The following is a 15,415-nucleotide window of genomic DNA, read 5'->3' on the forward strand; positions in this document are numbered from 1 at the left end:
AAACATTTATACAAAAACTATGTCTTTCAGAATGTGTTATGGAACTGCAACCTGGCATTACTTCTCTCTTCTCATGTTCTATTTTATACAAGAAGAAAAGATTGCCTCTATGCATGTAAAATTTTGTATATTTAAAAAAATAGAATCATTATGATTAAAAGCAATTTAAATTAAGGAAAATTTACATGCTAGAAGAATATATACACAAAATGCTTGAAACAGTGCTTTAAACAGAGCACATCCTACAAAAATGTCAGTTGTCAGCTCCATCAACATTATTTAGCATCAAACCTCACTAGAGATAGAACTTATAGATGACCTCTTCCAAACCTATGCAGTGCAAAATGGGCCTTGAGCAAGATGATAAAATGAGAATCTGTGGGAGAAAGTGTTTCTAAAAATATTTTGCCTTCTTTCCTCTGTTTATAAACATAACAGTAGAGATTTATTTTCACTGTTCTTTGATAATTGGAGTGAGAAGTGTAACTATCATACCTCAGATTACCCTAGAACTTTAGTCAAATAAAAACCTCCACAAATGGTATTGTTGTGCTCTGAGCCTATAGAGTTGTTTCCTTTTTTTAAAATTGGAGAGAAAAATCAAGCAAACCAACAGACAAAATACATATATGGTTCAAAGAACATTATTTGAATATTTATTTAAAATCCCCCCAAAAAGAAAAAAAGAATGCAGAGGGGAGTGTGCCCAAGACTATGTATAGGATGGGCAGACAATGTTTCCACAAGTGTATTGCTATGTTCTGTAAGAATTCTGAGGTATATAGTAGAGCTGACAAGGAACAAGCTGTAGTCACTTTTTTGCCACAGCCAGCTACCCAGAGGGAGTGAGTACCTGGACCTGTGGGCTCTGGACCATAGTCGGAGGGGACATCAAGCTCAATTGGCCTAACATACTACACAAACCATTATTCCACATCCTACTTTGGTGAGTAGCACCTGGGATCTTCAAAGCTTGCAAGCAGCCATATAGATGCAAAGATGGGTCTTCCTTCACCCAGAGCAAAGAATAATGAAGAAAATGAAAGATACATGGAAAGAATTAGTCCAAGTAACTGGTACAGCATGCAATCCTCAGCCTATACAACTATGAGACCAGAAGAACTAGATGGTGCCTGACTACCACTGTCAACCACTCAGAGGGGGATCTGTGTAGGAGATCCTGGACAGAGTGGGAGAACAATATGGAACAAAAATCAAAATCATTTGTAAAAAAAAAAAAAAAAAAAAAAAGGGCCAGGTTTGCTGGTCTGATAGAGCTTGATGGAACCACTGAGACTATGGCCCCTAGCTGTCCTTCAGGTCTGGAATTGAACCCACTCCTGTGGCTTCCAGCCAAACAAAAGATGCATATAAGGTGAACATTTACACTAGGTAGATATACTACTTGGAGAGATCAATCATGGGAGAACAGAAGGGCTATGTATGCACAGGGAGACACCTCAGGGGGAAGGAGTGCATGGGAGGGAAGGACACAGGGAAGAGGTAACTACAGAGAAGAAATGGGAAGGGAGCTGTTGCATTGTGATAAATTGTAGTCAATGTCATGAGACAAAGTGTATGTGAACTGCTGTATGGAAAGTGAATTTGCTCTGTAAACTTTCACCCAAATCACAATAAAAAAAAAAGAAAAAGGAGATTTTCAGAAATAATTTCCTCATCATATCTCCTTGGATAATTAGAGAGCTGTTCCAGGAGTTTGGATTCTTTTATTAAGAAAATACAGACACTAAAATATTACAAAAAAATAAATATAGGTGTTAATAATTGGAAGTCATATTTCAGTTCCTTTCACAGACATTCAATTACTTCCACAGACATTTCTAAGATTTACATGAATGTTTGTGACTTAAATTTATTGTTATTTTTATTATTATTTTCCATAAACTAGGGACTACTGTGTCCTTGCTGCATAGAGTAAAGATGACCAGTCGCAGGAAATTCCAGTGTTCTAGGCATTTGAAACACACACAGTGATGGTGAAAAGTCAAAGTATTAAAAAATATATAGTATTCCCCTCAAATTTCAACTGATGTAGACTTTGAAGGAAGAGGGACGGCTAAAGGAAGACAATACAAACAAAATAGGAGAACTAAAAACACACTGATGCTTTAAAAGATATTTTTGAATATTTAGACATTTAGAAAAAGAGGGTAAAATATGTGGAGGGCAAATTAGAAAATAAAACTGTCCAAAATATCATTTTATCTCTTTTTCACCTCAAAAAATGGTTTCCTTTATAAGAAGTTGCTTGTTTGATCAAGTTTCTACTAATCAAAATTTCTGAGGACTACGCTACCGCTGGGGCTTTTGTAAATAATAGATTCCTTTAGCTGGTATAAAACAAGGACTCAGAGTTCAAAAACTTTTGAAGGTAATAACAATCAAATAATTTTCAATAGATCTAAAGGAAAGGGAACAAACCTAAGTTCAGAGGGAAAATGACGAAATACTACACACCCACATGCACACAAAGAAACACATATACATCTATAACCTAAAAAAAAAAAAAAAAAAAAAAAAAAAAAAAAAAAAAAAAAAAAAAAAAAAGACCCAAACTCATGGTCATTGAGTTTATTCTGATCCATGTTGTTGTTGTTGTTATATGCCGTCGAGTCGGCCCCAACTCATAGCGACCCCTCCTTGGGTTTCGAAGTAGGATTGCCCAACCTTCCTTCCAAGGAGTGTCTGGTGGGTTTGAACCGCCAGCCTTCTGGTTAGCAGTCAAGTGCCTTAGGCACTATGCTACCAGAGCTCCTATTCTGATACATAGCGACCCTTATAGGGTTTCCGAGGCTGTAAATCATTACGGAAGTAGATTGCTTTGTCTTCCTTCCAAGGAGTGGCTGGTAGGTTTGAACCACCAACCTCCTGGTTAACAATCAAATGCCTTAAGCACTATGCCACCAGAGTTCCTTTATACATAAATAGATATATTCATGTTATCTATATATCCATGTGTCTATCTCTATATCTATATCTAAAGTCTCCACCATATGACTATGGAAAAGAGATGTAACACTATGTGTGTTAGAGTATTAAAAGTTATTAAAAATAATTTTTTTAAAATGTAAATATGCTACATTTTACAATGTATAAAAAAACATTTTTATTTTAAATTCAATCATAGAGGGAAGTTAAGGATTAAATTAAAGAAAAGGTAGGAAGTAAAAGTTTAATGATATTTTCCATATAACAGGTTTGTATTAAGCTGCACTATTTTTATTTTCCTTGAGTGTAGGAAATGAAGCAATTCAATTTTTCAGGAAGTAGATGTCTATACCTTTTAGATAAATTAATAAATAAAAAAGTCAATTATGAACATTTAACTCCAAAAGAAATTTGTTCATTATTTTCTCTAGCAACAGGTAAAAATTATCATCTTGCATTAAATGCAAGAATATTATATTTAATATTTGGACCATTATCCAAGTAAAAAAGATGATTGTTGGCTTTTTGTTCTAAATGTGTTTACCTAAAGCTGATAAACAAAGTATGTGTATAAAAATGTGACCATAAAACTGGTCTGCAAAGAGATTACTAATAATAGTTATGATACAGCATTTAAAATCATGAGTAGAAGGAAAATTGTTCAGTACTAACATGGACTCTATAGAGACACGGCATACCTCGTAATGATTTTCTTCATTCTCCTGAATGTGGAGACCCGTAGAGCTGAGACATTTCTGAGGAGTGACAGGAATATTATCACTTTTGCTGTGTGAGTTACACTGAAAGAGATTACCAAATAATTGTGACAAACTACTCCATATTTAGTCTGTCTATTGAGAGACATAGCTGTTTGCTGTGAACCTAATGAATACTTATTGAGCTAAGGAGAGTTTACATTCAAAGGCACAAGCATTAATAATGAGTCTTTATCAAAAAGATTTTTTTTTTTTTTTTAATGTCCCTAGGGTAAACAAACTGTCAAACTGTTTTTACTAAAACTAAAGAAATCTGAGATGGAGTTATTTTTAAATTTTTTTCCAGGATCAATTATTATGTTTATGAATTTAGCAGACAACAGGTTTATATGGTGGTACCTTAGCTATTAGGTATTATGTGAGTGATTGAAACATATAAGTATGAACCTCTGACAGAGGTATTATTATTATTATCCCCATTTATTAAAAAAAAAAAAAAACAACCTCAGTTCTGTCAAGTTGAATCCAAATCCTAGCTACTCCTCCTTGGGTTTCCAAGGAGTTATCTTTATGGAAGAAGATTGCCCAATCTTCTTTCTGAGAAGTAGCTGATGGCTTTGAACTGCCAGCCTTTTGGTTAGCAGTCAAATGCTTAAGGTACTACGCTTTTAGATTAAATTTAGACACAACAATTTTTTTTTATCCACAGTTGCTCTGTGTCTTGGCTTTCTGGGACCATGCCTCATGTCCTTATCTATTACATACACTGCTTTCATGAAATAGATAAAAATGAAAATGTCTGTGTTTATTGTATTAAAATATTAGTTCTTTTTTTTTTTTAAGTACTGAATATAAAATATCTTTGAAAATAGGTTGCCTAAATAATTTACCTGGAAATGAATGTGACTGGTAAATCTATTACATTAAATTATGGAAAGGGCCTATCATTGACAAAGATCCTCTCCTCTTCCCGGAGACTACTTTATATGCACAGACTTTTACGACGAAGAAAAGATGGTATCTTTCTAAACCAATATGAAATATTTACTATTCACTGATAAAATCTACTTCCACCATCACAAAGAAGTGTATGTTGGAAAATTAACTTCAGGACATTTTTAAAAGCAAACAAGTTTTAGAGTTTAGTATATTGAATTCAGGTCCTCTGGTGGCACAGTGATAAAAGCATTCTACTCCTAACCATAATGTCAGCAGATGGAACCCACCAGCCACTCCATGGAAGAAAAATGAGCTAGTCTGCTTCCATATAGATTTACAGCCTTGGAAACCCTTTGGGGCAGTTCTTCTGTGTCCTGCAGGGTTGCTATGAGTTGGAATTGACTTGATGGCATTGGGTTTGTATTTTGGTTCAGCTGAATTTAGCATATTTTAGCCTTAAGATCATCTTTTAGTATGAGTAAGTATATTTCAAAACTAGCATCAAATTTTGAAGAATTCAATTAATTCTCTCACATGTTTATTTATTTATTTATTGCATTTGTTTGTTTGCTTGAGAGAACAGCATGGCAGACTAAGAAGGCATAACTCTCAAACCCAAATATCCATAGTTAGAAATATTTTTAGCATGAAAAAAAAGTACTTCACAGACTTCTTTCTGCAAACAATGAATTCCATATATTCCAATATAATTACGTGTTTCAAATATATTTCCCCATGGAGCTCTTTATGGGTAACTAAGCAAATTCAGATCGTCAATTTGACCTCTGCTTGACACCTAAATACTTTTTATGAGTACTTTATGAAATGTGGCTCTTCCAATATTAATTCTTTGAGTGTGCCTAAATTTGTCTGAAATACTTCACTGTTAATTATGAAAGCCTCTCTTTGATATCTTTCTACAGCAGCCTCCTTTCCTTCCTAAAATTTTGGACTTTAGAAGGTATTTTCATCTGTGATGTTCCAAGACATTTTAATCACTCAATTCCTGTCCCTAGACTTTCTTCATATCTATTCATGATGATTAATCTTTTTAAACATCTCATGTGTTATGCAGTTTTTCTCCTTAGAAATATTTCCTAAATTCCTATAGCCCAGTAGTCCCTCTCACCCTGGCTGTCTATTAGGATCACCGGAAGGATCTTTTGCATATGAGACCAGTCTTCAGTATTTTTTAAATAGCCAGCTTATTCTAATGTGTAGTTTTGAAGCTCTGGGTCAAAATTAATACTTCTTTATCTGGCCCTTAAAACATTACCATGAATTTTAGCTACGATCCTCTTTCAATCTGATTTCTTCTTCCCGTGTGTTTGGTCTTGCTATTCCACATTTAAACAATCATATATATTCGATTATTAACTTTCAATGAATATATCATGTCTTCGAACCTGAGAAAAACCCTATACTTGAATATACCTTCATATGTATTGTTTTATATAACCTGAGTAGAGAAGTGAAAAATGTAATCTTTGTTTAATAAACTGGAAAGCAGAGATCCAGATATATCCAGTGCAAGGGTCTGCCTGTCAATGTACTCCTAAGTGATAAGACGAGGGCTATCTATACTCCGCCATATCTGTCTTGAGAGCTTCATCAATGTGCTCACTCATTCACTCTTTTTGTCTTATGTTTGTTTCATCATCAGACATTTCCTAACTGTATACTCTGTGTCAACATGCTACTGGCTCATCAAGACAAGGTATTTAATATGTACTGCTCTCAAAGTAGCAGAAAAACCACACATGGAAAAAAGTAACCCTCATTATGTATGTAAAATGCCATGTAAAAGTGTATGCAAAGAATACCTGAGGATAGGCAAGAGGGAATGTCCTGATCTCTATGTTTGACACAAGGGCAATGTCTTGAAAGATAGTGTGATCATCATAAAAGTTCATTCAAGACAGAAGGAACAGCATAGTTAAAGGCTTCAAAATATGAACACTCTTTTCCTAACCTGGAAGTTTCAGGGAGTTTGAAAGTAGTTGAAGTCAGGAATATACAAGGATTGATTTGAGGATAGGAACAGCAGTTATTGGTGCATTAAAATTAAGAGTGGAACTAGTGATTAGAAGTTATAGAATTAGCTTTAATATAAAATGATAGTTATTTTTTAAATAATGATGGTGTCAAAGATGAGCTTTAATGATTATAACTTGTTTTCTTCCTCAATCCCTCCACTGAAATTCATAATTATAAATAAAACAGTACATTTGTGATACGATTATAGCACCTAGGAAATCCCTCCATATCTTAGACTTCACACCAAAGCCTCCACTACGCAAATTCATGGACAACTACTGTTTATGGAGTACTGAATGACATCAAAGGAAAAGTTTAAATCACTATTAGTTCCTCATATTTAAAAATTTTTAATTGTTTTAAAGTAGATTGCCTCTGAGAGTTGCAAATTTATGAATCAGAGAAAAAAAGAAAAGGTAATATGACAAACAATATTTTGAGATTAATATTATAAATAGTCAAACCCTTAGGAAAAAAGTTATTGGTGGTAAAGCAATGTATTCACTACGCATCTTTCCTAACAATTTTTATGATGAAAGAAAATTTGAAAATGGAAATCATATTTGTTAACAAAGTCTCAAAACTTCATCCACCTAATTTTTTTTCCTACTTTCCAAATTTGATATGAATAATGAATTATGTTTAAAATGTATTTGCTAAATAAAATTTAATATTGCAGGGTACATGTGGTCATTAGACTTGAAGATCCAAAGCTCAATGACTAACACTCCTTTTAAATGGAAGTCACTGTAAATACTTTTGCTTTGTATTTTAAACTCATTTGATGATTTCATTACTTACAGTTGGTAGTCTGTTTCAATATGTGGATATACCCTGCCTACCCAAAACACTCATTCTAGTTTCTGGGAAAATTTTATTCACTTCATAGAAATACCTTCTCAAACTTGCCTCATAATCAACTACATTAGCTCTTTCATTTTTGACACAACTTCTTAAGAAAGTACTTCATAATCGTAATTTCAAGAGAAAAAGACAACAGTAGCGAAAGCAAAGAGTTTTATATATATAAAAAAAATCATACAACCATAAATAATACTTAGTTGTATTATTTTTCTTTTCTCTACCCCCTCCTACCTTCTTACAAAATCAATGGGCTATTATAAACATTTTGCAATCATTGTAGAAGCAGTAGCCTCATGTATTTATGGTATAGGTTTCACTAAATAGCAATTCCATTTGTTAAAAACTCCCACAGAAAATGTTATTCCTGCTCATTTTAAAAAACTAAGGGTATTTTTCAGGAAGAATTATGAAACACTCTGAATTTTTTTTATGTAAAAGCTTTTAAAGTTTAATAAGAAATGAACATTTATAGAAAACCAACTTAAAAGAATTATCCGTATTTGGTGTCTTCAACTTTTCTCCATCTATTCTTTTGGACAATCTGAAAGAACTGACCAGCCTGTTCCACTGAAACTGTTTTATCATGATCAACAATTACTTCCACCTTATAAACTCAAAGGACCACCACCAATCTGAACATTAGTCGTACTGTGTTGCTTTATGTGTTGCTATGATGCTGGGAGCTATGCCACCCAGAACTACAAATATCAAGAGTCACCCACTACATAAGTTCAGTAGGAGTTTGAGACTAAGACACACAAGAAAGAAAGGTCTGGTGGTCTAATTCCAGAAAATAGTCAATGAAATCCCAAAGGATCATAAAATAATGCCATCTGATATAGTGCTTTTGTTGTTGTTGTTGTTATATGCCGTCGAGTCGGCCCTGACTCATAGCGACCCCTCCTTGGGTTCCCGAGGCAGTATCACTACGGAAGTAGGATTGCCCAACCTTCCTTCTGAGGAGTGGCTGGTGGGTTTGAACCGCCAGCCTTCTGGTTAGCAGTCAAGTGCCTTAGGCACTATGCTACCAGAGCTCCGATATAGTGCTAGAATGTAAGAAAACATGCTGATATTTTTGAAGATAGTGCAGGAACAGGCAGTATTTCTTTTTGTTGACTATAGGGTCACCATGAGTTGTAGTGGACTCAACTATGACTAACAACAACAACTCAAAGGCAATTCTTGGTCCTTGTCTAATTTGACACAACTGATTACTGCCTTCTGCTTGATGCATTTTTGTCACTATCCTGCCAAGATACCATACCCATTGCCATTGAGTCAATTTCAACTCCTAGCAACAATGTTGGATAAAGTAGACCTGTTTTATGGGATTTGCAAGTGCGTTATCTTTACAAGGGGAGCTCTGGTAGCATAGTGGCTAAGGCACTTGACTGCTAACCAGAAGGCTCGCAGTTCAAACCCACCAGCCACTCCTCGGAAGGAAGATGGGGCAATCTACTTCCGTAGTGATACTGCCTCGGAAACCCAAGGAGGGGTCGCTATGAGTCGGTCCGACTCGAAGGCACATAACAACAAAAACAATCTTTACAAGAGGGCGCTGGTGGCATAGTGCCTAAGGCATTTGACTGCTAACCAGAAGACTAGCAGTTCAAACCCACCAGTCACTCCTCAGAAGGAAGAAGGGCACTCTACTTCCAATAGTGATAGCTGCTCAGAAACACAAGGAGGGGTCACTATGACTCGGATCCAACTCAAGGGCAGTGAGTTTGTGTGTTTTTAATCTTTACAAAAGCAGATTGCCACATCTTTCTTCTGTGAAGCAGCTGGTGGGGTCAAACCATTGACTTTTCAGTTAGCAGGTGAGCATTTAACAACTGTGCCAACAATGTACCTTTCAAGACACCATACGCTCATTGTTTTCTTCTTACCTCAAGAGCCCTTTTTTTAGAACCATACTTTTTTGTACTATTATTTTTTGTATGTTCATTATGAGGTAAGAGGAAAAAATAATCTAAATTTTGAAAATTGAAAAGAATAGAGAAGGAGGAAGCCCAGATACTTCCTGAGAAATTTCTTTCCCTAGTATTGTTGAATAGTACTACAATTATACTCACACTAATTGTGGACTCCAAAATATTTAGAGATATGAAAAGTTTTCCTACTGTCAGCGGACAAGGAAAGGACTCTTAGATCATTCCTAAGAATGCTTACTTCAAAGCACATATTTCTAGAAAAACTAACATAATTTTCATTTTAAATGACCCATAGCATAGATCCTTATCACATCCGAAAAATGTTCCTAATCTTAATCCTTATGCCGTCTTAAAGCCGGGAAATTTGTACTTGCATCCAGAGCCTTCACTCTAACATCTTCTGTGTATTCTACACCATTTGACTATCTTTCTTTCATCTTTAAACATGAAAGGAAAACACAGTTAAAACTAGTCAGACTGGTGAACACAGCTTGGATATTATTTTGATTCAAACTTAAAATATAATAAATTCTAAAATTAAATGTCATAAATATCGAATCAAATTATAGAAATAAAGATGCCCAATAAATGTATCAATTTCAGGGTAGAAGTTACTACTGCAAATAAGAAAAAAAGGAGACCAGGAAAGGATACAAAGTGAACGCCAAGTATATTTGTAATTTATAGGATGTCTGTTTATTTGTTCATTTTTGTTTTCGTTTAAAATTTCTTTGCTTCTCTTCTTTAAAAGAGGATTTATTTTCCATTCAAAATTGGAGGCAAAATAGAACAAAATATTAGCATTTCTTAATTTTAGATAGTAGGGACTTAGTTTTTCATACCCTTCCTAATTTTTTTTTTCTGTTTTTTAGATATGTGGCCATAAATAAGCATATATAAAAAGAATTAACATTGTTAGATTAAAACTCAATTCCATCCATTTTAAAACCTAAGATTGTTGCTAATGGTTTTGAAAGGGCTTTATGAACCATAAAATCCTGAATGTGTGCATCGCTAGAAATAAAGCCTTTGACAATATTATTTTTGACCATCTTCATTCAAGTTCAGTTTAGGGTCAATCTTGTCTATTTCATTAAAGCAAAGTGAAAGAATATCTGGTTGTTCCTCCTCTTACAGTAAACCAAAAATAAATAAATAAATAACCCCAAGCTGCTGCAGTCAAGTCCATTCTGATTCATAGCTACCATACTGGACAGAGTAGAACTGCTCCGTAGGGTTTCTAAGGCTGTAATCTTTTACAAGAGTAGATTGCCACATTTTCCTCCCATAGAGCAGCTGGGAGGTGCGAACCACTGACTTTTCAGTTAGCATCTGAGTACTTAATCACTGCGGCACCTATAGTACTGCAGTTTAAAGGTGTTTGTGTGCATGTGTGTGTTTTCTCTTTACATCCTCTAAATACAGTTTTGCTATCACTTCATGACAGAACATACTCATTCTGTTAATAGCTTATCTTCAGCATGTGCCACAATGCCTGCAGCACTAGTGGTGTTGTTGGGAGCCCTTGAGTGGATTCCAACTCACAGAGACCCCAGACAGAGTGGAACTTCCCCAGAGGGTTTCTTAGGCTGTAATCTTCATGGAAGGAGATTGCCAGGTCTTTTTGTCTCAGAGCTGCTGGGTGGGTTTGAACCACCAACCTTTGGTTAGCAGCTGAATGCTTAGATATTTGTCCCACCAGGGCTACTAGACTCCAACACTACTAGGTATATTATAAATACGTTTAAGTGAAATAAATGAAAAAATAAATAAATGAATAACTGCAAGACTTTTACAATGACTTACTTTCACCTAGTTTTTTTGGCTTCTAATTCTTTGGTTAACAGTTTCATTTTAACTTTTTTTTTTTTTTGTCCCCACAAGATGAATTCATTGCAAATTAGCATTCCCAAGGCCCAAATTTTGTATCTCAAATGCTACTGCAAAAACAAGATAGGTTAGTGCTATGTATTAGAAATAAACACTCCTTTTTTTCTCCCCCTTCCTTTCATAGTGTTTTGTTTCCCCAACTAGACCATGACCAACACATGGCAAAGAATATCTTACTCACAGTCATATAACTTAAGAATGCAATTTTAATTTGCCTACTCTATATGTGAATCAATTAGTCCCTGTTCAAATTCTGGGCCTTAAAATAGTTCCTTACCTAGTGGGCTTTCCCAAGTCCACCCCCTTGGTATTTACCAGGCAGCAGATTCTGTCCCTTCTCACTAAATTAAATCTCAGTAAGTTAACTGAGATTTTCTTCAACACCCCCTAAGACACACCAGTATCCTTTCCTATTTCCTCTGTGTAAATTCTCTTCCATATTTCCCACAATCCCCTATTCCAGATCTGCTTTTAGTTTTGAAGACACCGTTTCTTCTCCATTCTTTGTCTCAAAGACACTTCCTCTTCTCTATTCTCCCTCAGACATATTTTTTTTTCCTTTCTGTACCAACAACCCATTCCATTTTTAACCCAGGTTTGCAGAGACTAGACAGAGGGAGGTAGTCACTACTGCTCAATGAACAGCAAAGAGTTGACTGTTTCACATGTGATTTATCAGAAAACAAAAGCTGATTTTATGTAGTCTTTTAGCACAGGCTATTAAATAGACCAGTTGGCTTCCTTTAATTATAGTTCCCTGTGATCAAGTGAAATGAACAGATACAATGGCATACATTTTTATTGTGTACTTTGTTTTTTTGCAAGTAGATAACTATTAAAGCACGAGAAGCATGATTAGTGTTCAATTTACTACTTTCAGTTATACTGGGTTCCAAAATAGTTATGATGTAAGCAATACCTTGATTACCTTGATTCAGGATAAAATCTGAACAAGTGAAAAGAAAATTGAAAAAGACTAAGATATGAAATCAAAGTCTGAGAAATTCAGTAAGTGTTTTAAGCTGGAGTACCAGTTTGAATCATTTTATTAATTTTATTTTTTGTTTAGAAATTCCCCTCTCATATGTTATTCCAGAAGTTAATGGTCTCTATGATAGAGTCTCTATCATAGACTGGCTGACATTTTTCAAACAACATTCACAATTTAATAAAAATGTGTAGGTGCCAAGTACCATAAACAAGAGATAGCTATATCTCAATGTGTTATTGCTTAAGTGGTATTTCAGAGCAATCTTTTTGCCATAAATATATCGGTTACCATAAGTTTTAGGAACTTTGTGATTGTCTATTTCCTGAGAATATGGGTTCAGTTAATTTTTTGTCTGTGCAATGACTTTCAAGGCTTATTTTAAGGAACAATTTTCAAATACAGGAACAAAACAAGAGAGAGAGAGAGAAAAAAAATAATCCAAAAATAAATAGCCATTCAGCTTTGACAGGGCTACCTTGTTGTTATTATTTGCCATCGAGTCAGCCCCGACTCATAGCGACCCCTCCTTGGGTTTCCGAGGAAGTATCACTATGGAAGTAGGATTGCCCAACCTTCCTTCTGAGGAGTGACTGGTGGGTTTGAACCACCAGCCTTCTGGTTAGCAGTCAAGTGCCTTAGGCACTATGCTACCAGAGCTCCTAGGGCTACCTTAGGCTGAATTTTGTCTCCTTTTATCAGTAGTCTATTTAACAGAGGTAGGTGGAAAAGAAAAGTAGTTTTTTACTCTTGCAGAATTTTTGTAAATCCAATTAAGAAGTTAACAACATTACCCTAGATCGAAGTTACTCCGCAGTTTCCCTCCGCAGTTTCCCTCTAAATTTACAATAACATTCAAGCAAGAGTAGACGTGTATGAATTGAACGACAGCGTGTCAATGAGTCCTGAAGGGAGAGGTGCTGGGGGAAAGAGGGTGAATGCAACTAACTAAATAAATATACTCGTAAGTTGATATATTTTCTCACATCCAATTGTAATTTTTTTTATATATAGTTATTCCCAGCTCTCTATCTTAATATAGACAAACTCAATGCAATTTCAGGGCATTCTTCAGCAAGCAAGAGCAATGTAAAATCACCTTTAAGAGGACAACAAATTTTAGCTGCTTCTCTGCACATTACACTTTTCTTTAAATGGTTCAGGGATCTTATATTAGAGTTTTATGTACTCGTTTGACCCATTTGTTATGGCATGCATAGAAATAAAATTCCTCTCAAAGTATACTTCAAACACTAATGTTCTGTACTTTACAGTTTCTCCATTGGTCCCTCCTTGTATTATAGCCTAACTGTAAAGCCATTTCACAAGAGCAATAATGCACTGAAAAGTTTTAAATTACAAAAGGATTACATGTTATATTGCTTGGGCAAAGCTCTATTAATGCCAGTCAGATTTGCACATTGCAACTTAATTCTGCATTTTAAACAGATGAATGTAGGCGATGTAGGCTTTTGCAACTGTCCAACCACTTGAAGAGAGACACTAACTTCTGCCCAAACACATTTCAAGGAATAAAATAACAGATATTTTCAGTACCTATTTAATCCATATTATTCAAGCTATATTTTTATTCAAGGCAAATTGTTTGTTGTTTCATTTAGGTTTATTTCATTATTTGTTACCATAAAAAAAAAAAAAAAAAAAAAAAAACTCTGAGATTTTCCCTTATGTTTCTCAGATTAACTGTTTTTACACCTTAAGGAGAAATTGACACTGAAATTTCCTCTAAAGAAGTCAAAAGAGGTTGACTAGATTGACTAAAAATATTTCAAAAATTCTAAGCTTATAAGGAAAGGCCCTGTTTTAGAAGTGTTCATGGGCAATTTCAGGCAAAAGTTTTTGCACTGTTTCCTGATTTAACTGAAAGACATTGCGGAAGAAAATATGTTCAATTTCCTTCACTGAATTTGGTGCATTTCATTTTCACTCTATATAATTAATGTTTAAGAATAGACAAGTCATTTTAAAAAAATTGGTTAAACTTTCTAAGACATTCTAAAAGTAAGGCAAATATATAGTGTTAAAACTAACAGTAGAAAACAACAACATTCATTTACAACAGCTTCATTAACTGACATCAAATCACATAGAAATGTGATATGAGCCTAAGATGAAAGTGAGCCCAGGGATCCAGTGATGGGTTTTTCAAAGAGCATATATTTTCCTTCTATGTGCCATTGTGAATTACATGTATATGCTTGTGCATGCATATACACTAATGCACACACCACGCTTATGAATATACACTTCACATAGGTGACAGCATATACTGGCTTTCATTTATATTATATTATTATATTCTTCTGAAATACATATCTTAACTACATAAATAAGTGATATATATATTTGATGTTGTTAGCTGTTGTCCAGTTGGTCACAGACTCGTGGAGTTCCCATGCCCAATGCAATTGGAATACTGTGATCCACAGTGTTTTCATCGGCAATTTTTTTGGGCTTAGATTGATAGATTTTTCTTCCCAATCTATCTTAGTCTGGAAGCTCCACTGAAGCCTGTTCATCACCAAAGCAACACAAAAATCTCCACTAATAGAAACACACTGGCCGTGTTTGAGATATTTTGTCCAGGAATCAAACCCAGGTTTCTTGTATAGAAGGCTAAAATGCTACCAGTGAATCACCATTTACCCAAGTATATTGTGTAAATATAAATAATCATTGTATATCTGTAAGTGTGCTATATGTAAATAATATATCATATTATACTAAATCTGGGAGCTCTAGTGGCATAGTGCCTACTGCAATTTGACTGCTAACCAGAAGGCTAGCAGTTCAAACCCACCAACCACTCCTCGGAAGGAAGACTGGGCAATCTACTTCTGTAGAGATACCACCTCGGAAACCTGAGGAGGGTTCACTATGAGTCGGATTTGACTCTGTGGCAGTGAGTGAGATACTAAATCTATGTGTATACATAAGGAGCTCTGGTGGCATAGTGCCTAAGGCATTTTGACTGCTAACCAGAAGGTTGGCCATTCAAATCCACCAGCCACTCTGCAGAGGCAAGACTGGGCAATCTACTTCCACAAAGATTTCCTACCTTGGAAAACCAAAGTGTG

General features: G+C 35.0%; 1 protein-coding gene across 1 annotated transcript in view; it reads right to left on the minus strand.

The window, feature by feature from the left end:
• Nucleotides 1–15,415, minus strand: part of PCDH9 (protocadherin 9) — a 1,343,918-nt gene that overhangs the window by 872,312 nt on the left and 456,191 nt on the right. The window contains exon 2 of the mRNA XM_007948839.1: nucleotides 3,648–3,749. Coding sequence (XP_007947030.1) covers nucleotides 3,648–3,749 — 102 coding nt within the window. The remainder of the gene's footprint in view (nucleotides 1–3,647; nucleotides 3,750–15,415) is intronic.

This window comes from Orycteropus afer, unplaced genomic scaffold, assembly GCF_000298275.1.
Source record: "Orycteropus afer afer isolate SDZICR_OR568_19922 unplaced genomic scaffold, OryAfe1.0 scaffold00228, whole genome shotgun sequence".
In the NCBI taxonomy this organism is placed as follows: Eukaryota; Metazoa; Chordata; class Mammalia; order Tubulidentata; family Orycteropodidae; genus Orycteropus; species Orycteropus afer.